General features: G+C 37.6%; 3 protein-coding genes across 7 annotated transcripts in view; 2 read left to right on the top strand and 1 right to left on the bottom strand.

Moving 5' to 3' along the window:
• The first annotated feature begins 1,069 nt into the window (after nucleotides 1-1,069).
• On the top strand, nucleotides 1,070-10,354 carry LOC307006085 (protein S100-A13). The gene is made up of 3 exons (XM_079626720.1): nucleotides 1,070-1,476; nucleotides 7,158-7,285; nucleotides 8,814-10,354. The coding sequence occupies exons 2-3, from the start codon at nucleotides 7,166-7,168 to the stop codon at nucleotides 8,979-8,981; spliced, it is 288 nt and encodes a 95-aa protein (XP_079482846.1). The 5' UTR covers nucleotides 1,070-1,476; nucleotides 7,158-7,165; the 3' UTR covers nucleotides 8,982-10,354.
• Nucleotides 10,355-12,799: 2,445 nt separating this feature from the next.
• On the top strand, nucleotides 12,800-14,525 carry s100t (S100 calcium binding protein T). The gene is made up of 3 exons (XM_079626391.1): nucleotides 12,800-12,993; nucleotides 13,762-13,924; nucleotides 14,005-14,525. Exons 1-3 carry the CDS (start codon nucleotides 12,914-12,916, stop codon nucleotides 14,179-14,181), a joined length of 420 nt encoding a protein of 139 aa, XP_079482517.1. The 5' UTR covers nucleotides 12,800-12,913; the 3' UTR covers nucleotides 14,182-14,525.
• A 2,446-nt stretch (nucleotides 14,526-16,971) lies between these two features.
• chrnb2 (cholinergic receptor, nicotinic, beta 2) overlaps nucleotides 16,972-26,033 on the bottom strand; it is a 31,347-nt gene continuing 22,285 nt past the window's right edge. For all 5 annotated transcript variants that reach the window (XM_079625076.1, XM_079625077.1, XM_079625078.1 and 2 more), the window contains 2 exons: nucleotides 23,870-25,001; nucleotides 16,972-19,959 (listed from right to left, as the gene is read on the bottom strand). In XM_079625076.1, the coding sequence (XP_079481202.1) occupies nucleotides 19,807-19,959; nucleotides 23,870-25,001 (1,285 nt within the window). In that variant the 3' untranslated portion in view covers nucleotides 16,972-19,806. The remainder of the gene's footprint in view (nucleotides 19,960-23,869; nucleotides 25,002-26,033) is intronic.

Genomic DNA, 26,033 nt, shown 5'->3' with positions numbered 1-26,033 from the left:
AACTAATGCCTAATATAATATAAATAAAAGATTTCCTTCAAAATATATTTACAGGTTATGTTATATGACTCGGCCTACTATTGTTTCATTTTTGCGATTCCAATGCGATACAGCTCATAATATAGAGGTAGGATTAAGATTTGGGTGTGTCCTGCTTTACAACATGTGCTACTCCTGGTTTTAACACAGCATTTCCTGCCTGATACAGAGATAGATTTGACGTTTTATGCCTTTTAAGATTTATTGATCCCAAAATACAACCCATGGTGCCACCTGTGTTTTTAGAATGGTATTATCCTGATGTGTGTTTTCTAACTGTAAGAAGTGCTACCCATGTTATATTACAGATCTTATATGGAAAAAATATTGTTGATAGGTTAACATACTATTCTGAGCAGATACAGAAGGTCTGATTTTCACTGGCATGATATATTCAGTCAGAGGGCCTCAAATTAGTATTTACATTAAAATTATAATGGGTAAAATATAAAATAATGTTGTATACTGTATATATATATATATATATATAGGCATTAGGCTATATAGGCCTATATACTTTTGACTTTTGAAAGTTTGCATTGTAATTAAAGTTTTAATGCGCAGTGACAGCAAGAAATTCTGTTGTATTGTAGTACCATGGCAAACAATACTCAAAGGCAAACAAAACCTACATTAATGTTGCATACACCAAACAAACAGAGAGCGTGGGCTGGGAGAACAGGGTGGAGGAGAATCACTGGACTGTGTGGGTTTTGTCTTGGTAATTGGAAAGCACATGTTCCTGATAATTGTGTTCTGGTATGCTGTGCTTTCTCTCTCTCATAGCTGCATTCTTTCTCTCTTCCCCCCTCCCTCTCTCACATACATATACTGCAGAAAGAAAGTTACCTGGTAAAGAAGACTTCTTAAATGTATATTTTTGATGAATGTGGCAAAGCATGTTGGCTGAAAACTTGGAAAACGGTACATGACTAAACTCTCAAGGTGTGGCTGATGATCTCACTATGCTAGTGTCTCACTAAGCCTTTGTGCAACAACCAAATACATGCTCCTACTTGTGATGATAGGCACACACTCTCTCAGGTCATTTAGACATGGGCCATGCAGTTGGAACGGAACATAATAAACCAGAAAGCTGAAAATGTGCTAGGTATTAAAACCTATACCATAAAAAACAATTGAAGTGGTATTATTCACTTCATAAACCCTCTTCTCACCTCTCACCTCATTTTCAGCTAGGTTATGACAGTAGTAGACTACGCTTTCAGGGGAGTTATGTCTGTACAACACCTCTCTTGAGTAATATATCCTGTTTTCCCCACCCATAAAGTTCTGGGTATACGCCCAGTGATTTGATGGGAAAAAAAGCAACTTGGGAAGATTGGAATTCACAGAACAGGCATTTTATAGGCATTGTACTGGCTTAACTTAGAAGAGACAAGAATCAGCTGAAGAAACGTTTTGTTGCAAAACTAGGTAAGCATTCCTATTTGATCCTAAGAGGACAAACTCTATTGTTTTATTTGATAATAATAAGTCGGTTTAGAATAGAATGGGATGGGTTTGTGCGTATTATAACACATCTGTTTCTGTGTTTAGAATATTCATATTTTATTTAAATTCCGTTTTCTTGATACCCTTGCTAAAATTAGCCTAAAGTGGTTTTCTGGTCGTAGTTTGGTCTCTCCGCCTGGTGTGTTCGCTTGTTTTAGGGAAGTTTGGGGCATTTTTCAGCTTGTAAAACTGGTCTGTTAGGTGGTTGGAAGACACGAATAAAGAATTTTGGCATCAAGTGAACAGGGTTCCATAAATAAGGTTTCGTGCCCAGTGCAAATGTGTCACTTTCCGTTTAATCCTCCTACTCTGCCTAAATATTTCAGTCCTTACGCGCGACCGCAGGCTCACTTGTCCGGTGTCTTAAAGGTAGCCGATCCAATTCCCTATAGATGTAACGCAAGCCCTTCTCCCTTTACACCAAATAAGAAACCAGAAACCATCCTTTTATTAATTCAGAGCGTTTTCTCGGAGCGCGCGCGTGCGGCTTCTGCCGCAAATCCTCCGCGTAAGGTGAATAGATTCGCTCATTATTATGCGTCGTTTGCGGGGATAAGCAATGCAGTCGACCTTACGAGCGTTTGGGGGAAAGGCTCTCGATCATCTCAACCGGACGAAGCACGACCTCAATGTGTCAGCGGCGACACGGCCACCAGAACGGCGTTAATAATAAATACAGAGATAAGACAGCGATGGTGGGAGCTGTCCGATAACCCACTCGAGACAACTTCCTCAACGTTGCCTGCAAGTGCTGACAGCCTGGTACACGTTAAGGAAATTATTTACACCTCACGGATAGAGAGCTTCAACATTTAGGCATGCATATACACTGGAAAAAACACCACCACTTAAAGAAAAAATACTGAAAACTGTCCTTTTTTGGACATTCCACCCCCAAAATTACGCCCTCGGATCCAAATCATTCAATAGGCCTATAGAAAAAATATTAATAATATAACGTAGCGTATTCATATTACAAAAGTATAAATTCTCGGAACAGAACACTTTAGTAATGAAGGACATTACCCAAGTAATTTAGGCTACTACATCCATGCGTGTATTTAAAAAAAAAATTAAACTTAGGCCTATGGCTAATAGATATTATAGGCCTATGATGTGTCCTGTATCCGCTTATTTTATGAATCAGATCATTCCAGTCATCTTAGGGCAATGAGTTGTGTGATAGCTAACTATAGGTAAGCCTGCAGGAATACGAATATCTTGAAGAAATGCCTGTACAAGTGTTTACAAGTTTATGTGTTTTGTGAGCTGAACATGAGAAATGTGAACAGTCTTATTAATTTACTCACTTTCTAATCCTCATTCTTTACATTTTCAACTTGTGATGCAAGTTTGGTATTTTTTAGTCACCATCAGGAAACAAGGATAAACCACAAGTAGCCTGGAGGGACATCTAGAGGAGCAAGAATAGAATGCAGTTCAGTAAAGAAAACTGGGAGGAAAGCACACTGAGACTTTTTTTTATTTGCCCCAGTGAGCAAAACAATCTTCCCATTGAACTTATTTAGGGAAGATGCTGTATTTATTTATTTATTTATTTGAAAAATGAAAACAAACAATCTGTTCAATTGGTTGTAATGTTGTAGTATATGGTGTGTCAATATGTTGGACCAATTGAACAGACTATACAGTACATCCATTCATCAAAGTCTCATTTTCATAAGCTACTGTTGATAAAACCAACAGTTAAATGGGCAATTTATATATATATATATATATATATATATTTTTTTTTTTTTAAAGATGTCCATCCAATTATACAATTTATAATGTAATCATAGCCACATTTTTTCCGGCACAAACACAATGAGTGATTTTAAATGAATGAACACTCAATTACAATTAAAATTAACAATATTAAACTTGGGTAACACTTTATTTTAAGGTGACGTAGGTACGTTGTACTTATTTAAATAAGTAATGAGTAATATTATTACCTGCATGTACTATAGAGTTACGGTTATGGTTTGGTTTAGGGTTAGTTACTTGTAATTATGCATAATTTACTGTTAGTACTACATGTAGTAACGTGTAACTACGTCACCTTAAAATAAAGTTACCTAAACTTGAACAGGTACATTTAGAAATAGAAGGAAAACACCCTAATTTAGAAAAGTGAGTCGAAGTATGCATATCATTTTTGTAAATCTGGTCATATGACATATCTGAACAAATAGGAATTATTGTTAATTCCTGCAGCTCAGCGTTTAGTTGCCCTATACTTTTGCTAAAGTAACTTATTATTGGAAAAGCTACACTAATTTCATGCTTCTGAATCTTATAAAAAATGAGTTAGTTGTTCCAAACAATGGAGCTATTGTGTTGAGAATTGTGTGGCACTCACTGAAGTCGGAACAAGTCTCTTGCAGGGCTTTCCAGCGTGCTTTTAGTGCTCGTTTCCTTTTGGCAGCTGGCATGTTTTGCAAGGCTAAATGGGTTTTGTTGACTTCTGAATTTCACAGCATCTCATTACATCACAGTTTGTTTAGGTCCTTTGGGACTAATCACTAGGAGCACCAATCCATCATCCTGCCTGATGCTTCTGCCTTCGTCTGTCCCAGTCTGAGTTTCAGTATCACTCCTAATGAAGTGCATCCCATTTAGAACAATGACAACATATTTAAAGACAAAGACACTTCTCTCTGCAGCAAACAGAAGATTCTCACAGCCACATACATGACTTTATTCACAAAGAACCGTCTGCAACTACAGTATGCAATGCCGCCTTTGCTGCTCAGAAGAGAAGGGAATAATAACCATTATATTCAGTAAATTCCGCCAGGTCATTTTCACCCAAGCCCTGCCCAGGCTTCTCTGTCTAATTAGGTTAATAGAGGTCCATCCGTAATTGGGAAGACGGCAGGGCAGTGGTGTAATGTACTAATGTTAGTGGTGTAGTGTAAGTATTCAGGTGTGACGTCTGTCAGATGGAAGATTTACTTGAAAGGGGTAGCCTATAGAATTACCCATACGTCACGCCCACATTAAAATCACATTAATTTTGTGTGTGCATGTGAGCGTTGTAGCTTGTCTCAAAGGAAAATGCAAGCCTTGTTCAGACAGGCTACAAAAATCTGATTCTTTCCCCTGCCCGTTTACTTTTTTTAGACAGAAAAAAACAAACAAACTAGGAATGCATGATATATTGGTACAAACATTGGTTATCAAATATTAGAGGTTTTTTTTATTGTGCATTGTCATTTTTACATTTAGATTTCATTTGCTGTCACACTCTCTAAGCTAGTCTTAAAAAAAACTAATAATTTAGTAAAATTGTAATCTTAAGCAGGTCTCAAAATGTATATCAATTTCATACTGAACAATATAATGGTGTGATGTGTAAACAAACCTGTATTTATAATGATTCATTTGTAGGCTTTTATTTTCATTAGACAAACTTGTACAGAAATACCGTTGTTGTCCACCGTACTTGGTGTTTTGGTGTATTTTGTTGTGGCCTTCATTTACTGTACCTTGTCTGTTATGGACTAGCTGAATGTCACTGAATGGAAACCCAAATTAGATCATTAATTATTTGTAAGTGTCAAATATGCAAAGGGATACAGTACAATAATATAAAATGCAGTAGGATACACTTAATTGCTTCACTTTGTGTGTTTGTAAGGAAAGGTTTAAAGGGGTACTCATCCAAAAGGAAAGGCCTGTGAGAGTGGGCATCCTTCAAAGAGTGTGTATGGGCTTTTGTGTATTTTTGTTGTTTGGATGAGATAGAGAGAGTGTAACAGACATGTAGCAGGCAACCCCAATGGTAATGTGAGCCCATGGATTGAATGTCCGTTAAAGATCACAGGTTCCATTGTCTTGGTATATATACTCTACAGCTCTACACACTCCTCCTCTGCTCCTTTCTCTCGCCTTCTTCATGCTCTTTAATTATTCTAACATCATCCCTCTCCTCAGGTCACTCATTTTCCAGTACCTACCCTTCCTTTTTGTTGTCCCAGCTGCTAAAACATCACTTACTAACACTTACTAACTAAAGAAACAACGGAAAATGATGTCTCATTATACACATACAGTGTACGTTTACACAACAATGATGTACTAAAAACAGAAAAGTTTTTCCTTTGGGTTTTCCGCATGCGTGTACAGACAACAAAGTTGTGAAAATTATCCCTTTCACGCGTATCCGCAAAAAAAAAAAAGAGCCTAAAATGCTGCATGATGCATGCAAGGCCAGAACTTTGTATGGAAAAACTAATATGCGTGATGTCGCCACTTTCACAAATTCACGTTTTTGGTGAATTCACGTATAATGGTATTGTTTTCTAAAACTTTGGCAAAACTGAAACCCGTTTTTAAAAGTTTGCATTTCATGTAAATGAATGGCCAAAATGCATATAAAGTGTTTCATTTTTAGTTGAAAATGGTTTATGGTCCCTCAGTGAAGGGAGATTAATCAATTAACAAATGAGTAACTATGGAAACAAATGGGAACATACCGAACCGTAACACATGTAAAACTAGGAGATACAAACTAAGGCGCCATTTACACGACACAATTTTTAACTTTTTTACTGAATTTGGCTGATTCATTACACAACAACGGTTGTTTTGAGGGCCTGAAATCACAAACTTTTGGAAAAAGGGTTTTAAGTTTTTGAAAACGATACCGTTACTTTCTCTGTGTAAACTACAAAATGCGAATTTGTCAAAGGCGACGTCATGCACATGCGTATTAATTTTTTATTTTATTTTTTACAAAGTGACGTCGCCAACTACTGGCCTGGCATGTATTATACAGCTTTTATTAGTCGTTTTCGCTGATACGTGTGAACAGGGATCAGTTGTCAATGTCGTGGTCTGTGCGCAAAAAAAAAAGACATAAGAAAAACATTTCCCGTTTTTAGTAAATCATTGTCGTGTAAATGTGGCCTAAAACAGAAACCTCATGTAGGCCTACTTCAAGTATCCTTTAATGGAACCAAAATGAATTCCTATGAACCTAAATGAAACAAGTAAAAGCCATAACTTTTTTACTAATTTACATTTTTTTACTAATGATAATGAGAAGATATTTCAAGCCTTTATTTGTTATAATTTTGATGATTATGGCTTACAGCTTATGAAAACCCCAAATTCAAAATTAGAATATTGTGAAAAGATTTTCATATCTGTAAGCCATAATCATCAAAATTATAACAAATAAAGACTTAAAATAGCTCACTTTGTCTATTTAATATATTAGTTTCACCTTTTAAGTTGAATTACTGAAATAAATGAACTTTTGCACGATATTCTAATTTTTTGAGTTTCACCTATATATATATATATATATAACTTTTTGTCCAATGTGTTTTCCTGCCTTCAGCCTGAGACACTGAAAACCTGATAAGAACAAGTGGTTTGAAAAATATATTATATTATATTATATTATATTATATTATTACTAAGTCATACTTGTTTTATAGGCTAGGTTTAAGAAAGCTAGATCAAATTATCTCCAAGTATCCCATGGAACCTCTCAAGTATCCCATGACGTACAGATTGTCAGAGGATGAAAAGTGAATCAGTTTGTGTTCTATATTACTGTAATGTATGTTGTCCTCTCCTTTGTACAGTTACAGATATGGAGGGTGCCATTAAAACAGTTGTTATGCAGTACCTGTCTTCAGCACGGGGAAAGGAGAACGTGAGCGGCAAGAACTTCCAGAAGTTAGTCAAGAGTCAGATGGGCAACATCCTGAGTGTAAGGAGCTTCTATATTTGCCCAGATGTTTTGAACAAATATCTCATTTTGCTCCATTTAGTTGACACATAACATGTCCATCTTAAAGATTTCATGTTAAAATTGTGTATTTAAAAAAAAAGTGTTTTGCCTTCATTGATTTATTTTAAGGGGTCCTGTGGTGTAACAGCTGAATTAAAATTAAAAGTACAAATATTTCCTAATCTCTCTATCAATTGGAGGTCATAACAAGTGCTGCCTGCATGTATAAAAATAATCAGCAAAATATGTTTTAGTTTTAATAATAGTTTTAGATGGAGTGAATAGCATGTCATACTACAGAGCATGTTTTGATTAATGAATAAATGTCAAGATAATGTCATGGGGTGGCGTAACCAATGAGCGAGGTAAGCACCCGCTTGGGAATCAGGGGGCCAATCTGATATTGGTGAAACATATTTGGCAAACACTCCAGTGCATATGTGTTTGCGCTCTGGAGAGTGTCAAAGGTTTCTATTTAAAAGTTTTTTTTTTGTTTTTTTTGCTTTGGAGCCAATCGCAGACATATCTGTTGATTTCTTGAACGCAAATGCCAATCAGAGTATATAAGTTAGATTCCACTCAACATTTTGGAAGTTTTTGTTCAGTGCTGAGTTCTGTGTGCCCTCGAATCCTCTCATCGTAACAAAGTACAGAATGTAAATAAGAGATTCATTGTGCAGTGTAGAGAGCTCCATTGATTATAATGGAACTTCGTAAGATTTTTAATGATTATAAAGGGAGCTCTCTTTGCACGGTTTATAGGTTATAAATAATTTCATTCAGAATTTGAATAAAAGCCTTGATTTTTATGCTGCTAAGAGGACCAACAGCGCACGTACATGCTGAAAAGCGTCAGGAATGACATCCACATATAAATGTCAAAACTAGACGTGGACATAAGTAAATGTCAAGCTGTGTGCATTAAGGCTAGAGTACCCTCGCTGATTTCAGAAGCACCCTCAGAGTTTTGATTCTGGAACCGGGCCTGCCAGTAAATGCCAAAGAATTAATTATAAATAACAAAATGATTATAAATAACAAAATGATTAAATGTTTAGTTTTAAATGATTAAACGGAGATATAGCTTAATCTACACTATTTGTTCATGTGACAGCTGTCTGACTCTCTCACACTTTTTTTAAGAGATATTCACCTCAGAGAAGAAAATATAAACATACATCTGAGGCTCATAGGCTTTCTTTTTTTGTGTGATCTGAAAAAAAGGTAATATGGCTTTAAAACAACATCAGGTTAACTAATTATTTACCGAATTAAGCTACACGATCCATACAAACTATGCGAGAGAAAGACAGCTAAATTATTGTTACATAAGTAAAAGAGCACAGTTGGTGTGTTGGGGCCCATACCTGGAATTTGCTTAGGGCCAACAAATCACTAAGTCCGCCCCTACTATGCCTCATTACGCGTGTCCATTCCTGACTGGGCTAAGCTGGTTTGAGTAATGCTTAATAGTTGATGATTCACACATTCTATCTGTCTCTCTCAGGGCACTGACAGTTCCTCAGCAATAAAGGATATGATGAAAGGACTGGATGACAACCAGGATGGGAAAGTCAGTTTCCAGGAGTACCTGTCGCTGGTGGGCTACCTGGCGAACTCAGTGAGTGAGCGGAAAACCTCAGCCAGTGGTCCAGAAGAAGCCGCAAAACACTGATGACAGTCGATTACACTGACACTAATTTGTAATGCTGAAGTCTTACACCAGTAATCGTGGTAAATAAGGGAGAATAGGGCTAGTTGTCACACTTTTTACTTACTAAATTTGCACATGTGTGTTTTGGCCAGCACACAATGTATTAATAATTTGTGTGAAATCACAATATATGAAATGCATAACAAAAAAAAAAGGTTTAACTGTACTTTTGACTCAAAACCACATAGTTGCTGAGATTGAGCCCTTGTGACTCCCCAGTGTAACAACTAGCCCCGGTCTCTCTCTAATGCAATATACAATCTGCTATTAAACTACAACGATATGAAAGGCTTTTACATTTTAAATATATTACATTGAAATTATAATACTGTTTACATGTATTTACATTTTATGAAATAATGAAACAATGACATGTGGCCAATACAAGTGCTAGAAAAAATGTTGCACTAGTTGTACTTTTTCCCCCCTTTGCTTTTACCTAATTTCCATGTAACAGGTTTTAATTTCAAGACTCATAGGATTTAAAGGTAGGGTAGGCAATGTTTTTCATAAACACTTTTTGTTAGCAATAAAAAATTGAGAAATAATAAAATAAATAAATACTAAAAATGTACATATATCTTCTGAGGAAGTCTCAGGACCAACACATATTCATCCAATCATAGAATTCGTTCCAAATGGAATAACAGGATGTCATACCTGTCTGCCAATATATGTATTTGCATACCTCCACACACCCTGCTCGCGTAGACATCACACGTCATGTCGCGTTTCATGAGGCTGTGCAGAGTTGTAGACAGACAGTCACTGAGCGCTGCAAACAAACAGCAGCCGCCTTTTACAGTTCCTCCTGAACCAAAACAACTTATGCTGCGTTCAAGCCGTAATACCGTAATTAAACCAAAATGAATCTGCAGCAGTCAGGTGGTACAAGTCAGAGCTCTTTAAGTTGTTTATGGTCATTATTATTGCAATGTTATGTGCTTTGAGACATGAGGTCATTTAAAGCCGTCTCTCGTGATGCTTCGCAGACTCTGCTCTGGCTGTACGGATTCACGTGTTTTGGAGACGTGGCTTTGGAGACACTCTGAAGAGAGGGTGGGATCTTATGCTTTCAAAGCTTGCTATTACTAGCCTTTCCGAAATTGCCTACCCTACCTTTAATTGTATTTTTACGCAATGATTAGTGCTTTTTATGCTTGCTAGATAAACAAAACAAGGCATAAGAATTTACGCCATACTGCATTTATAGATTTACTCTCAAGCTTTGTCTATTTGGAAGAACGATGAGGTAAAATAGAACATGTTACACTACTGGAGGAATGTTTTTGTATAATCTTTCAATAAAAATATGGAAATAATGACAAAATAGTAATTTAAGTTGTTTATTAATTTTCAGACATATAATACAAGCTAAACATCATGCTTTAGGTACAACCTGTACCCTAGCATGAATACATGTTTTAATGTGTTAGTTTTCTTTAAATTCGTGAGTGTGGGTTCTGAGTATGTGTAAATTGTGTTTTATGAAGACACAAATGTGTATAATGACATGGGTATTACAATGTAAACATGGTTCCTGTGGTCTCGTAAACCATTTAACCAAAACCAAATTACGCCTATGGAAGGTCCCCGTAAACCACATGTAAAAGTGTGTGTGTTTTCAGTTGGCTGCCATATGTGTATGGACGCTGTTTGCTTAATGATGAATTAACACCTGCAGCAGTATCAGGTGTGACAGGACCACATGTAGTCAGATGCTCTCTCTCACACACACACACACACACACACACACACACACACACACACACACACACACGAGCGTGAGTAAATCAGCACCTCTAAAGACCCTTGGGCTGTTAGTAACCACATTTGTGCCATGTTTCCTTGGTTGGCCTGTAACATAATCAGTCCTCAAGCACCTGACCCCACTTCATTTTATGGCATATGGCATATGCATACCATATGCATTACTTCTAAGCATCAAGAAAGTTACTTCTACATGTCAAGTCAAGTCACATTTATTTAGATAGCGCTTTTTACAATACAGATTGTTTCAAAGCAGCTTTACAGAGATAACAGGGAAATAATGCAACAAAGTTTGTTTCCAGAAGAAATTTGCGTCACAGTTAGCTTGAGTAAGTTCAGTGATGTTTCATTTTTGTTGTATATATATATATATATATATATATATATATATATATATATAGCCACTCTGGAGAAAACCGTGATGTCATCGTCCAGCTCAGTTCAGTTCTCATATAATGGTGTCAATGCAGGCAGATCAATAATATTGTTGAATATTAAATTAAATGTCCCCAGCTAAGCAAGCCAAAAGCCAATGGCAACAAAGGTGAAAAAAGGCCACAAAGGCGACAGTGGCAAGGAACCAAAACTCCATCAGGTGACAGAATGGAGAAAAATTTAAACATGTTATGTAAGCTAGGACAGAATTCTCAATACTTAGGTCACTTTTTCAAAACTCTTCACACAGTTCTCCTAACCAACTTTCAGCTCGGCACAGCAGTTCATTTCACATTCAAAATGCACTAAAACTACCAAATCACTTCATACATGTCTCAAATCAACACATTCTTCCACAACACTAGCAAAGGTTGACAGCCAACAAACACACTTTATCACCCACAAAACCAAGACCTAAAAAACACTAACAACAGGTAACTTTATACAATGTTTCCTCTGTAAATGCTTTCTTTCTTCTACCTCTCTACTGTTTAGAATTAATCGCAATACATTTTACTGGAATGAATCAGACATGATGCAGTATGCTTCAATACTTTCAATACGATATTTAATGTATTTTTTTTGCACTGAATAATTCCAAAGTACAAACATTTGTCTACACACCATCCACTGATACAGATACAGGAATCAGCTGTGGTTGGTCCAATTATTTTTATACCATTTAATTTTTAGATTCGAAATATATTTCATTACAATATTACTGTAGAAATGTGGCAAAATGCTGTCGTATACAGTTTTGTATTATGTTATTGTTTTGAACCTAAGTTGAACAGTTTTGAAACCAGTATGTAAGCATGTGCAAATTGGCCTGTAAGTACACAGAGTTTTGAGGGTTGTTGTGTCGAAGTGAGAAAATAATTAATGTAATTTGAAAGATGTAGTCATTGATAAATGATCCACAGTTTAGCCCACATATACTTCTGTTGTGCTCACTATGTGAAGGGTTTTGAAAAAGTGACCTAAGTATTGAGAAATGTGTCCTAGCGACTGTAAAAAACTGTAATTCTAATTATAGACTTACTAACATATGTGTATTTTATGTAAGTGTATACTTAAATACTTACCGGTAAGTGTAAAATTTGACTTAAAATAAAACATTAATTATTCTATAGAATGTATAAACCATATAACTGCAAATACTGTAGTATTTCTAGAGCTGACTGTTTTTTGGGACAGCGATGTTTGTGTCTAAGTCATCAATTACAGGAGATAAATGATTTAGTGCGGGGTGCTGAACTATCACGTCTCTAAAAGTTTAATGTGACAAGCACCAGAACATATAACTAACCTTTAGGATCAAACATATCTATTTACCCAAAAGCTCTTCTTTCAGTAAAGTACAGGTCTTCAGAGCATGTTATGAATTTCATGTTGTTCCATTAGATAAGTAGGAAAGTAAATCAACAAAACAAAACAAAGTATCTGGCTTGTTTTCAATTGCTCAAGTTACCATCTAAAGCAGAAAACTTTCGCTTTTTCAATTATGAGTGTCAACATCACATTTACTCTTGCAACACTGTTTTTGTATTTTCCCCTTAACATTGTGAATGTGTAAACAGAGAGAACAAAAGTTGGAAATAGGTAGGCAGAAATAAATGAAGGATGGATGGAAGGAGGGAGGGAGGAGTGTAAGGTATAATGGGAGGAGGACCAAGTAGGTATATAAGATGCTGGCCATCGCCTCCTGTCTTCACAAGCATTCATCTCTCCTCAAGGAACAGAAGAGCAGCAATCATCTAACAGCAAGGTAAGGGAAAGCAAAGGATGGATGGAAGAACAGATTATAGTTGTGAATTGTAGTGCTTTATCCTAGATGGCTTTTGTGCTGCTGATGCTCCTTTTGAGTTTTTGGACCAGACTGATAAATAAAGACCTTTTGCACAAAAAAAAAATCATGTGCTAAATAAAAGTTTGGTGTAAAAATCAGCTATTAAACAAGCCTGTTTTAAAATGGCTTTTCTGGCTCCCAGCCTCAAGTTTTGCATGGCTTGTGACTCATCTCTGTAGAAGTATCTGAGGAGGGTTTTCTTCTCCTCCAAAGTTATTTTTTCCAACCCAACCCGATATATTTATCAGTTCATCCATCAGGACGGGGCACAGCTCAAACCCGGGGCAGTGTTACAGTATGTGTGTGTATAGTGTGTTGTGTGCACTGAGATTGGCTCGGATTACACTTGGCCGAGTAACTTCCTCCCCAGGTTCGGAGTGTGTTCTCCAGTTTAGGATTTCACTCTTATCTGGCGAGTCACATTTCCTTTCTGTAGTTAAGTTAAGCCTATTGTAGGATGATCTGGAAGGGGAAGTCATTGTGTTTTATGCCAAGAATATATCACTGCTTCTTTGGCAATATTTTTACTGTTGCGGTCTAAGAAAATAAGCCTGCCTCGGGCTTTTAAATATTTAACATGAGCCAGAAATACTCCCCCTAAAGAAAACCTTTTGTGCATCCTTGAGTGCATTTTATAAGTCTAAATACAGTCACTTGCTACAGTGACCTATAAATGTTTTTCTCCAGAATGTCGGGTCTAAACTCAGAGAATGCCTCCACTCTGGAGAACGCGATGCAGCTGATGATCCAGACGTTCCACAAGTACTCTGGGAATGAGGGCGACAAATATACTCTCAGTAGGCAGGAACTCAAAGAGATGCTAACGCAGGAGCTGGGCAACTACCTTGGGGTGAGGAGAAAGAGTTTTGTTTTCTTCGCGAAAGTCAAATATTTCTAATAAACTTTATCCGCATCTCTCTTGCTCCACAGAATGCACAGGATAAGGATGCGGTAGATAAAGTTATGGGAGACCTGGATTCAAACAATGACGGTGAGGTGGACTTCACAGAGTTCGTCATCCTCGTGGGCGCCCTCACCGTCGCCTGCAATGACTTCTTCCTCGAGTATCACGAAAAGGACGAAAAGAAGAGTGACAAGAAAGAGTAGAGCTGAATTTCTCTGAACAAAAGCCAACACATGACCAGTGAATGATGATGAGGGGGAAATGGGGGGAGAAAGAGAATATTTGTGTGTATGAATCTTGCTTACTGAAAAAAGTTCCACATCATCTCTTCATCCACGTTCAGTGCAATCCTGGGTTCACAAAATGCTCAATGAGGTCAAACATGTTTCCAACCCCTATTAGAAATAAAAGCATAAGGAATGAGATTGTGAAATGGTCTTTGTTGAATATGTGAATATGTGTTTATTCCTTTATTTATTTTTATTTTTAAGAATTGGAGTTGTTCATTTTAAAATAATCTCTCCATATTACAATAAACTGCAGATTTAAAAAAAAAAAAAAAAGAGGTTGGTGTACTTTTTCAGTTGTGAATGTATAGCACTGATGCTATACCACTAGATTGGACATTAATCTTTTAAAGTTTTATTTTGTATTCGTCAATGATATGAGGATGAAACAAAAAAGGGTTTGAAGAAAAATCTATAAAGAATGATTATTTAAAATTGCCCGGGCTAATATTACAACTTCTAAGTTCTAACTGAACACGCTTTTTCAGTGAAAACACTAAAATAGGTCTAAAACATTCATAAATGAATAACTTAGAGAGTTTCTCAAATATGGAGCAGGAGACTGAGTTCTCAGACCTTGTACACCTTCAAATACGGTATAGCCTACCTCGTTCACGATAGACGTGAGAACCAGTGAGTTAGAGTTGTGTGAAGTTTCTTCTTCTACGTGCATCAAGCCACGTCCAAATCCAATGTTAGCTTGACTTTCTGTCTCCTGAGATACCTTCATCTTATAGATTTTTTTAAGGCTGCATAGATGGTCTTATTATTGGGAGATACGATGGTCAGCACGTGGCTGTACCATTGAGCGTATAAAGGCTAACTTGGATCACATGTGGCTTGATAACCAATCACATTACAGCATTGTCGTCATAAAATTTTGTTCAGAGTTGAGCCACAGTCACTGTTTGCGGAATGAGAAGTGCCATAAACTGAATTCCTTTTTCGGAGTAAACTCTAAAAATAGATCAATCTTCAAGAGTAAACATGTTGAAGATTAGCCGATGGACTGTTGATTCATTAACGAGATCGCTGTAGAGCTTAAGTTAAAGCTGCCGGTGAACCGGTCACCTCTTCTAGTTCATTTATAGCCTAAAAAAAACATGAATGAACATACGAAGGAATGTTGTTTTAACCGCGGAAAGGGGTAGACTACACTACGTTTTTCAAGTTCAAATCTTCCCATGTTAATCTACTGACTCTCGATGCTTTGTCGGACAAAATGACGGATGGCGGAGTATGATTGGTCAGCTCACCTGTCAATCAAGCTCCATGTGAAGGGTCAATTGACATACATTTTAGAAAACGGCCTCTGGTCTCTTTCCCGGGCCGGTTGCATACCCTATTTTTTTTATTCTTTTTTTATTTATTTGCTAACCCTTGCCTTCAAGTGGCTTTTATCCTTCGCTGTCTTTGACATCCCACAATCCTGTGCTTTCCATTCTGTGACAGTTGAGTTAAAAAAAATAAAGATGGTATCTGAAAGGCGCAGTTGGTCAGTTTGTGTGTAAATGTACGTTTTTGACCACCGTTTTCCACTTCCTATTGTAGTAATAACATATTTGCTTAGTTATCACCAAAGCTCGCTCTATTTAGCTGTATATAATTAAACTGTTATGCTGCTTCAGAAACCTGCCCGAAATCAGTTTTATGAGATACTGTATCTTCTGCGGAAATGCTATAAAGTCATTGCCTAAGGGCAAAAATGTACAACTTTTTATGCATTTTGGCTGTTTATTTACACAACAACCGCGTTTTGGGCGCCTTGCAAATGGAAACTTTTGAAACGGAACAAGTTTTTGAAAACAATAGGCCTAGCTGTAAAAACGTGAATTTGTGAAAATGGTGACGTCATGCACACGTTTTCAGTAGGCCTATATTTCTTTATAAAGTGACCTCGCTGGCCTGGCATAAGTATAATACTACAATTTTAGACGTTTTCGTGGATCCGTCCCTGACATCAACATAGTTGGCCCAGATCAGGCCCACATCTGCCTACACATCATGAATCCAAAAATGTGGCCCGGGCCGGATCTGGGCCAATGTTGCTGTCTGGGGTGGGAATGGATATGGTTTTAACAACGTTGTCGACTTGTCTGTAGATAGATAGATAGATAGATAGATAGATAGATAGATAGATAGATAGATAGATAGATAGATACTAGATAGATAGATGATAGATAGATATTAGATAGATAGAATTAACATGGTTTAAAATGTTGTGCTCATTATAATGTTATTGCAGGAGCTCCATTTTTCCACAAGGACAGTTATCATATGTTGTTTATGCATGTAGGCCTGTTTAAATGTTAAAGGTTAAATGTATGGTTTAATTTGCTATTCCTATCTTATATGTTATTTTGAGAAAAATGTACTAAGAATGAATGAATATAAAATAATAAAATATAGAATTTTCATCAAAAGACAAAAATGACAAAGTACTGAGTAAGAATGAGCCCTGATAGTGAGTTGAGTCTTGTCCATTAGAGGGCAGTATTGAATCAAAGCTGAACAAAATTCGCATTCAATTCGCATTCTCTGGTTGTCCAGAAGGGAAACTTGATTCTTAGTGTTTGCAGACAATAGACTGTAGACAGTAGCTCACTCATTTAAGGAAAGACTACATGATGATGCTCATTTATTATTCAATCAAATTATATCTTCTTGCATTCTACATGAAGCATTCACTATTTTTGTCACCAGGGATGTTGGAACATACAAAAGCAAGGTCCTGTTTCATGTAGCATAAACTGAAGGTCACATTAATATAATATGTGGACGTGCATTTCCTTTCTCTAAGCTGCTCTCATCAAAAGTTGGCTCGAGGAGCTTTCATAAAGGAGGATGCGCAGCCAACTTGAAATAAGACATGAATTTATCATGTTGTCAGGAGGTGGCAATGCCAACGGATGTGAGTTTAGAGACTGGTAAAGAAGTCCTTGGGCAGCAGAACAGCACAAAAGCCAAAAGTTCTCTCAACCATCTTGTTCGAGGATTTAAACAGAACTGACATTGCATTCAGTGCAACACATTTTCAACTTGCCCTAACAGAGAAACACAAATGTGATTTGTGTAAATAGGCCAAGAATTATCAAACACAAAGATCTGATGAATTTCTAATCTTTATTGGACAGGATAAATGTGATCAGTTAGCCAAGGGAGGGAGGTGAGGACAGGAGGCGGGCATTTGAGTGCCAGTGTGAATAAGAAGGTGCACTCCTATTGGCCAACGCACAGATGTTTTGACACAAGAACCATTGTGATGTCACAGTTCTGGATTATTGCATACTTGATCGTGACATGGCATAACATATATTGGGAGATGCTTTGTCTCTTCCCTTCATTAAATTTTTCCTCTAATGAAGTAGAGATTTCAGCACTTATGGTTATGAAAGCCGATTTGCTTCTTTCATGGACAGAATGCTTTAATGCACAGAGACACGACCCTGTGTGGTGAATACCGACTTTCTGTCCTGTCGCTGATGTCACACAGTGAACACACAGACATGGCGAGTCACTGCAACCTCCTGCCATTTGGAGTCCAAACAAAGACAAAAGTAATGCATTTATAGCACGACTTTCGCCCTTTTTTTTGTTTTGTTTTTAAGCTAACGGTCAGGATAAGATAATGTAATAGAGCAACTGTACTATGCAGGTTTGTGGTTTGTAAAAAGGGCTTTTTTGCAGAGCAGTGCTGGTGAGAGAAATATAAGAGGAGGAATGAGAAAGACTAAAGCAGGATAGCATGAGTGCGAGGTCATTTGAAGCGCTCAGGAAATATAGTCGAGAAAAAAATGTAATCCATTGGTGAACATTTTTGCATAATCTGCTTTCTGAAAGATGAGTTTTGGAGATTCCCTACTTAATGAACCGTATTGATGAAACTGTTCGAGAAATCCACACCTAAAGTCTTAACTGCCAGCTATAGTGGCCCTCGAATTCATTAAGGTCAAGATATGATATGCAAATAGGAAGAAGGATATGGAGGCTCAATTAGCAGAGGATATATGCTAGCATATTGGTTCACTTTGTTTATGTAATCTGTTTTATATAATTATATTGTTTTATATAATCTCTGCGTATATAATCTGATTTTATATAATCTCTTTTTACCTGAATTTACCTTAATATTTAAATCAGTTGTGTTCAACGGAGCTGAGAGTACTGTACTCTTGTTAATATCTGAAAGCATTATCAAATTAGCCAAAATGCTTAATAAATAAACAAGCATGTCATTTGTGAATGACAAGCATTCAAATCATGCTGAAGTCTGCCAATTTGTAAGCACATGGTCACTGATTTTTACATCCAGTAAATAATCAAATAAAATCAAGTATTATCAAAACTTATGTTAACCCTTAATGTGTTTTTGAACATGGGAATAGTCATAATCAATGGCTTTATATTTTCATGAGAAGCTATTATGTATTTCTAAGGTGCAAGTAATGTGGTGTGAGGGGACTGATATGAACAGGATATCTAAATGAGAAGGATAGCAGAAAGAGATAAAGGGAATGAAAGGAAGATAAAGGAGGCCATACTGGTCAGAATCATGACAACTTTTTATGTCACTTTAGTCTTTCAGTGTCTCAATTTTGAACTCTCAGATTCTTTAAGACTAGTCTGTCTATGTATTGACCATTCTGTCCGACCCACGACAGACCTCAGTAAAGTATTTGGGAGCAAAAGGGACTCATTGAGCTCATCGCTCATCTGTTCAGTGTTGTACTGAAAATTCACAAGGCTTGGGACAACATTTTTATGGATGGGAACCCTCTCCCACATCACAGAGCCTTAGTGGGGCTTTTTTTTTTTTTTTTACTTCTATAACTGTTTTCATAGTGCCACCAATCCTAGAGTCATTGTCTATTACCAAGCTCACTCTGATCTTATCAGGCATCCTCCCTCTTTATGTTGTGTGTTGCAGTAATACAATTCACACATTAATCATATGAATAATAATACAATACTGCATCGAAGCCCACTTTTCGAAGGACTAGACACTCGTTTTCACACAGAAATGAGAATGTTGTTGTATTTGCAATACATGGATCATGACAGGCTTCTAGACCGTAAGAAAGAAATAAGACAGATTTAATTATGAAAATCTGATAGAAATCATGTTAGAGCAGGCATTTAAGTTCATCCCTGTCTGGCTAGCTTGCATGTACAGGTAACAAACGGAAGTCATGTGACTCTTGCTTGTTTCAGAGCTTGTGGGCTGTGGATGGCTTTCTATTAGCAGAAAAGAGTGCTGATTGGCTGCTGAGCAAAGTAAACAGGTGTCTCCTTTCTCTCCGATTGGCTTGTGTGGTTTTTCACCAAAAATGAGGGGAAGGTGGACTGGACGAAAGGTCTGAATGAGAATCCTGGACAAAATCCCCACTCTGCATGATATTCCAAAAAAGTTTCATATAAACCTAAGGTTAGTCCAGAGTGACATTTGCCCTCCCCTTCGGCAGACCCCCCCTCCTCCCTTCGCCCTCCTGTCGCGACTGATGGTGGGTAGCTTCCATTGGTGTGGCGAGGGTTGGTGGTTAGTCAGCCAGGTGTGTGGGTGATAGTTTTGGCTGTGTAGTTTTGGAACAGAGGTTGAAGGAACATTCCGATTGTGCCAAAGACACACACAAACACAAAGATCCAGAGGAATAGACGATCGATCACCATGGCGACGTACTTCCAGTCCTCACTCACCTGTAACATAAAAAGAACAGCAGATGAAACAGGAGTGTAGGGATGGATGGATTGAGAGAACAGTGCTGTTATTGTTAGCTAAAACTAAAACTATTAAAAATTGTTTTCATTAATCAAAATAATGCTGAAATAAAATACAAATATTAGTTGAAAAACTTAGCTTCAATGAAAATTAGAAATGCTGCCTTGGCAACAAACTGAAATCAATTTAAATTGTATATAATGTAATGTCATTTAAATTTAATAAAATTGTAAATTGAATAAAACTTAAAATAAAATAAAAATATTACCCAAATACTATAATATTATATAAATAATATTAAATGAACACTTATGTACAGTACATGTGTTAAAGTAAAACTGAGGTCAGAGAGAAAGAATTGTGGAAAAGGGTGAAATTCTTCCATTATTTAATGAATACTGTAAAAAAAACAAGTATCTTATCATGCTCTCCTTTTCTCTGTATTTCCTTTTAGATCACATAACTCGAATAGAGAATGCTTTTACAATGTAATTCGTGAATTTATACTGAGGAAGCAAACAGGGCATCTGGACTTGAATGTAAGGATGAATTGCAATGGAAAACAATTAATTTGAACCGAATTAGTTATTTTGAACAAGAACTGAATCTATGAAAGAACTGATGAATGAAAATTGAATGAAAATTGAATGTTGGCTCGAGATGAGAGTCTTAAAATGAGAAGATTTTATAGGCCTTCGTATAAATTTATGGACCATTTCCCAGACCTTTTCCCACACCATTTCCCATCACCTATTACATTTATTTGCCCAACCCTGGTATAGTCTGTGTCCGAAAGCTTAAGCAGTGACTTGTTGCCTGACCTATCAGGCAATGACTTTGTAGGCAGCATTCGCGCACGAAGGTATCTTATGAAACGGATTTCAGAGAGACTTCTGAGGCATTGTTAATGTTAATGTATCTACAGCAAAATAGACAGAGCTCTGGGGATAAATAAGCAAATATTGAATTACTACAATAGTCATTTCTCTCTAGAAATTACATAAAAAGAGGAAAAAGTTGGTATACATTTATATAAAACTGACCACCAACTACAACTGTCACAGAATAGAAAGCACATGATTGTAGGATATTAAAGGTAACAAAGGATATATCTATGTTGCCTTCAAAAATCAATAAAATGAAGGTATCTCAGGAGACAGGAAGTGAAGCTAACATCGGATTCGGACATGCCTTGATGCCTTGTTCCTTCTATGGAATGCGTCCTCCGAATGCATTTTTTTAAAACTTTCGGACGCAGCCATGATGTTTTTCATATCCCCATCCCTAAATAACAATAATTATGATTGATCTCTATACATGTCAGTCAAGCTGCTCTTCCTTAGTGGGCAGTTCTTGACCAGAATCTGCTGCAGTATGGACAGACCTTATGACGTCCATTCAAAGGTCTGCTTAAATGAGACTGTGACCATACGTCATGGTGTTAAACCTGGGCCATAGATGCCATATTTGATTTGAGAGCTGCAGCAGAGAGGAATGAATAACAATGAATCAGCGAAGAAAAGTATTCTTTTTTTTTTTGGAGCTTTGAACTCATTACATTGCAAAAGGCTGCAAGACTCTTCAAAATTTCCCCTTTGAGTTCCAGGGTAAAGATAGCAGCAAATTAATTTAGAAAGACTGGAGAGCGAGGGAATAATGACAGAATTTTTAGGTGAACTATCCCTTTAAGAAGGCAAAATGTCAAAAAGCATGGAAGATGTCAGATGTAAAAGCGAGACAGGACATAGATGAGTCAGATAAAAAATGTGAGGGTGGGGTTAAAAAAAAGATTGAGAGGTAAACATAAGATGGGAAATTGAATGCAAATGTGTGGGAGCGGGTGAGAAATAGAGAGGGAAGGGAAGAGAGAAGAGGGTGAAGGAAAAGGTTAATGTGAACAGAGACTTCATTCCGCCACACTGCTCTGATGAGGTGAGACACGGGGGACTTGAACCGTAACCACGGCAAAGGCTGCAAGGGAGTTGGCATGGAGACGCCTTGTTACCATGGGAATGAAACTGTGTTCAGGTCGAGATGATTGACAGAATTACTGAGCGCTGTTAATTTTACCTCGTGTTGACTTGTATTCCTGCTCTTAAAGAGAAACCACCTGCTCAAGCCCACTTAAAAATATTGCTGAGTTATAAAGAAATTTATTGCTGATGATTCGAACTAAACAATATCATCAAAATAATTTGAAAGATAAAGAAACCAACTCACTAGCCATACATCTATAATATCTTATTCAGCAATTTTCTTGCTATGAAAGTGCCCCATTTAAAAGATAAAATAATATAATATGTATCGAATGAACCATAAAATAGAATTCATGTAATTGTAATTTTAAATAAAATATTTTTTAAATGATAATAAGTAATACATTACAAAAATAGAACAATTAAGAATTGTGTTAATTTAGTACATATTATATTATTAATAAATATATTGTATTTAATATACATTATCATCTATATGTTTTTTATTTTTTTATCTATATTATCTTTATATTTGTATTTATTTGTGTGTACACCCCACCCACATTACAGGGAAAACATTTTTATATATCTATTTTAATCTATTTTCATATATCTTCTTAATGAGATATTTTCATATCTGATCACCTCCGACCTAGACTATCTACAAATAGATCAACTGGCTTCTATCACCTGGCTTCTAAAATGCACATCTTTGTTATAAAAAAAAAAGAAAAACAATCACCTCTCGTATCATCCAGCACAACTGCTACTCTCGTACGTGAGTAATGCTGAGACTCAGACGGTGTTTGACAGAATGGGACTGTAAGCCATTTAAATGCCAACAGTGAGTGTAGTGCTGATGTGTAGCTGTGCTTTGGCTAAAGACCACATCTCTTTTTTTAATGCTTTAGGACTTGCCTGTCAAAGCCTCCACATCAGAGATTATTAAACCACAAGTATGGAGCTGCATATTGATCTGAGTGTGTCTGTAGGAACGTGTGTAAGCGTTCACTGAGCTCATAATGAATGCCAAGTTTTGAGTCAGGGCTGCGTAATCTATTGCTCACTCCTAACAGGTTTTTGTATAATTTCCAACTTTCTTTTAGTTGTAACTGCAGCTAAATAATATCAATACTGACATAGAAATGACTGCAAAGTGACTGCTTGGTTCAGCTCAGCTTCTATTATATGAACTTAGCACTTTTGTATCAACACAGTTATCTCTTCATTTGTACAGTTCAGCAGACACAGGTCCAGTTGTGGAGTAAGCTCAAAAGAAATGGGATCAAATACTAGTGTTACAGATATGTGCCCAATTCAAAATGTTGTAGGCAATATATGTTGTCTGTATGACTGACAAATAGGCCTGGTTTCACAGTCAGGGCTTAGATTAAGCCAGGATTACGCCTTAGTTTAAGCAGGGCATTTAAGTATCTTTTATAAACGTGTCTTTGAAAAAAAGCACTTTATGGAGGGACAGAAAAATCTCAGGTGTCATTAAAAATATATATATTCGTGTTGAACATATTCTAAGATAAAGATGAACGAAAGACCTATGGGTTTGAAATGACGTTGGTGAGTAATTGATGACAACATGTACAGTATGCCATTACATATAATTATTACGGTCATCGGTTATCTATCACAGCAGCCATGATTGTATGATTATTCAATTAGTCGTGCAGGCCTAATACATTTAAGCTTCTTAGCAACAAAGTTATTTGTTTGAACAAGAGGAAATGTTTTCATCTCATATTTCTGTCAGTGCCACTACTATCCTTTAAGGTACAACAATGAACAGGAAGCATTATTTAAACTATGACTTCTATGAATGATAGCATGTTATTGTTGCTAATGTGAAACCACTCATCCGCACACTCATAAGATGTGATTATGAAAGAGAATGACTCACACTCCGGTCGTCGTCCTCGCTCTTCATGTGGTTTGCGATGAAGCGGACTCCATCTACAGCCTCCTCGAACCCTGGGCAGGTCTGGGCCAGCAGAGCCTGGGTGAGGACCGTAGGGGGCTGCTGCTTCCCCCGAGGTAGAGCAGAGCTCTGCAATGGATTCGAACCTCCTTCCCTGGCCTCTCTCCCCCCTTCCCTTATCCCGTTTAGTCCATCTGTCGAACCCCCTCCGCCACCCCCTCCACCCAACTCTGCCCCAAACTGTTTCACTGAGGCTCGGTTCACATAGCATGTGCACGCCTCATTGTTCTCTTTATTCCCTGAGGAAGAGCCGCTCAGGCCCAGTCCCGCCATGAGCCCGGCAGCCAGACCCCCTCGCCCACCTTCCTGCTGTTCATTGGCACGACGGCGTTGGCGCAGACGCTGTCGCTCGCTGCTGTTTCGCGGCTGCTGCATGAAGAGCAGGGTGGGCAACTTGTTGAGGAACACCAACTTTACCCACGGAGGCATAGTGTGTGTAGTGGGTGACCGGTGATGCACGTTCAGCACGCACACGCTCGTAACAATGGAGAACGTGACCAGCACCATGGTGAACATCAGATACTTCCCGACCAGAGGGACATCGAGAGACGTGGGTGGCACGATTTTGGAGATCAGCAGCAGGAACACAGTGAGGGCCAGTAGCACTGAGATACAGAGCGTCATCTTCTCCCCGCAGTCTGATGGCAGGTAGAACACTAGGATGGCCAGCGAGGTGATGAGGATGCAAGGAATGATGAGGTTGATGGTGTAGAAGAGGGGTTTGCGGCGGATGATGAAGTCGTAGGTGATGTCTACGTAGGTTGGGTCCATGGGGTTTTCGTTTCGACGACCGGGCAGTGCGATGATGTCCCACTCGCCGCTGGGCGTGAAATCGTCCATGCTAGCCACATCCGCGCGCAGAACCAGGTCCACTTCTGTGCGGTCGTAGGTCCACGAGCGGAAGCTCAGAGTGCAGTTCTGCTGGTCGAATGGGAAGTGCTTCACCTCAATTTTACAGGCACTCTTATAGATTGCTGGTGGCAACCAGAAGACACTTCCATCATAGGAGACGACAGCATTGGAGTAGAAAGACACCTCATACATGCCGTCAGCACTGATGAGGAATGAGACAGAGGGGTTATGAGGTGGTTAATACTTTAAAGGAAGCTCAATCAACAGCAAATGTGCCATAATGGTGATCATGTAAAATAAATTAGCCTTGTCTCTTTTTAAAGGCACAAACGGTAACAGTAAAACTTACAATGGATATATATACAATTTTTACTTAAGAAGGTTTGTTTTAAAGAAAGCTTTACAGTTGTCTAAATTGTCCTTTTCAGGTGGGAATATTTTTCTAGGTGGATACATTTTAGGTTATGCAATACTGATGTAATGTATAGATAGAGATTGCTTCATGTAAATAGTGCATTACAGTTTTTTAACTTTAAGATACAACATGTAATTTTTTTCGTCGCTAGGGGTCGCTGACCACTTACAAAGGCGTACTGTAGGTTGATGACGCAAAACCTGCGGAATTATGGAACTTGTCGTCAAGCCGATGGATCTAATAATGTTTATGAGTGAATACATTGATGTTTTTATCATGACTGTTGTATAGATTGCTAATGAGAGACATATCAGCACCACACGCGAGTCCCGCGGATATAAAGGAATAAGGACTACCCGCAAGTGCTGAATTAATACTCGCACAGGTCAGTTTATTTGACGAATTAAACTTGTGAGGTAACGCAGCGCTGTTTCACTTGGTCTACTACACTGTCACACTAAACTGCATTTGAGTGTATTGAAAGTTATAATGTTATTCTATGTGTTAGTCTGTTGGTTATATGTAGTAAGCTAGATCAACATTAGAATAACATACAGATCATATTCTAACATTTCATCATGTTGAACTAGTTTTATGTATATGTGCTCACCTGTCTAATAAAGTACATACAAGAGCTCTGTCAAGTCAAAGTTTGTCAAGGACGTGGAGCTCTCGGCGTCTCGAAAACGCCACGCTGATAATGATCCTCGTTTTAGTTCTCCTTTTTTCCCAAAGTCTGCTTGCCATGGTCCATAATGTTTGAACGAAACAACAACAGCGTGCAGCTAGACATTACGCACTACGCAGTTATCCATGTCT

Source organism: Phoxinus phoxinus, assembly GCF_949152265.1.
Source record: "Phoxinus phoxinus genome assembly, chromosome: 10".
Classification (NCBI taxonomy): domain Eukaryota; kingdom Metazoa; phylum Chordata; class Actinopteri; order Cypriniformes; family Leuciscidae; genus Phoxinus; species Phoxinus phoxinus.
The sequence above is the reverse complement of the archived record's forward strand: the minus strand, read 5'-3'. Positions and strand labels throughout refer to the sequence as shown.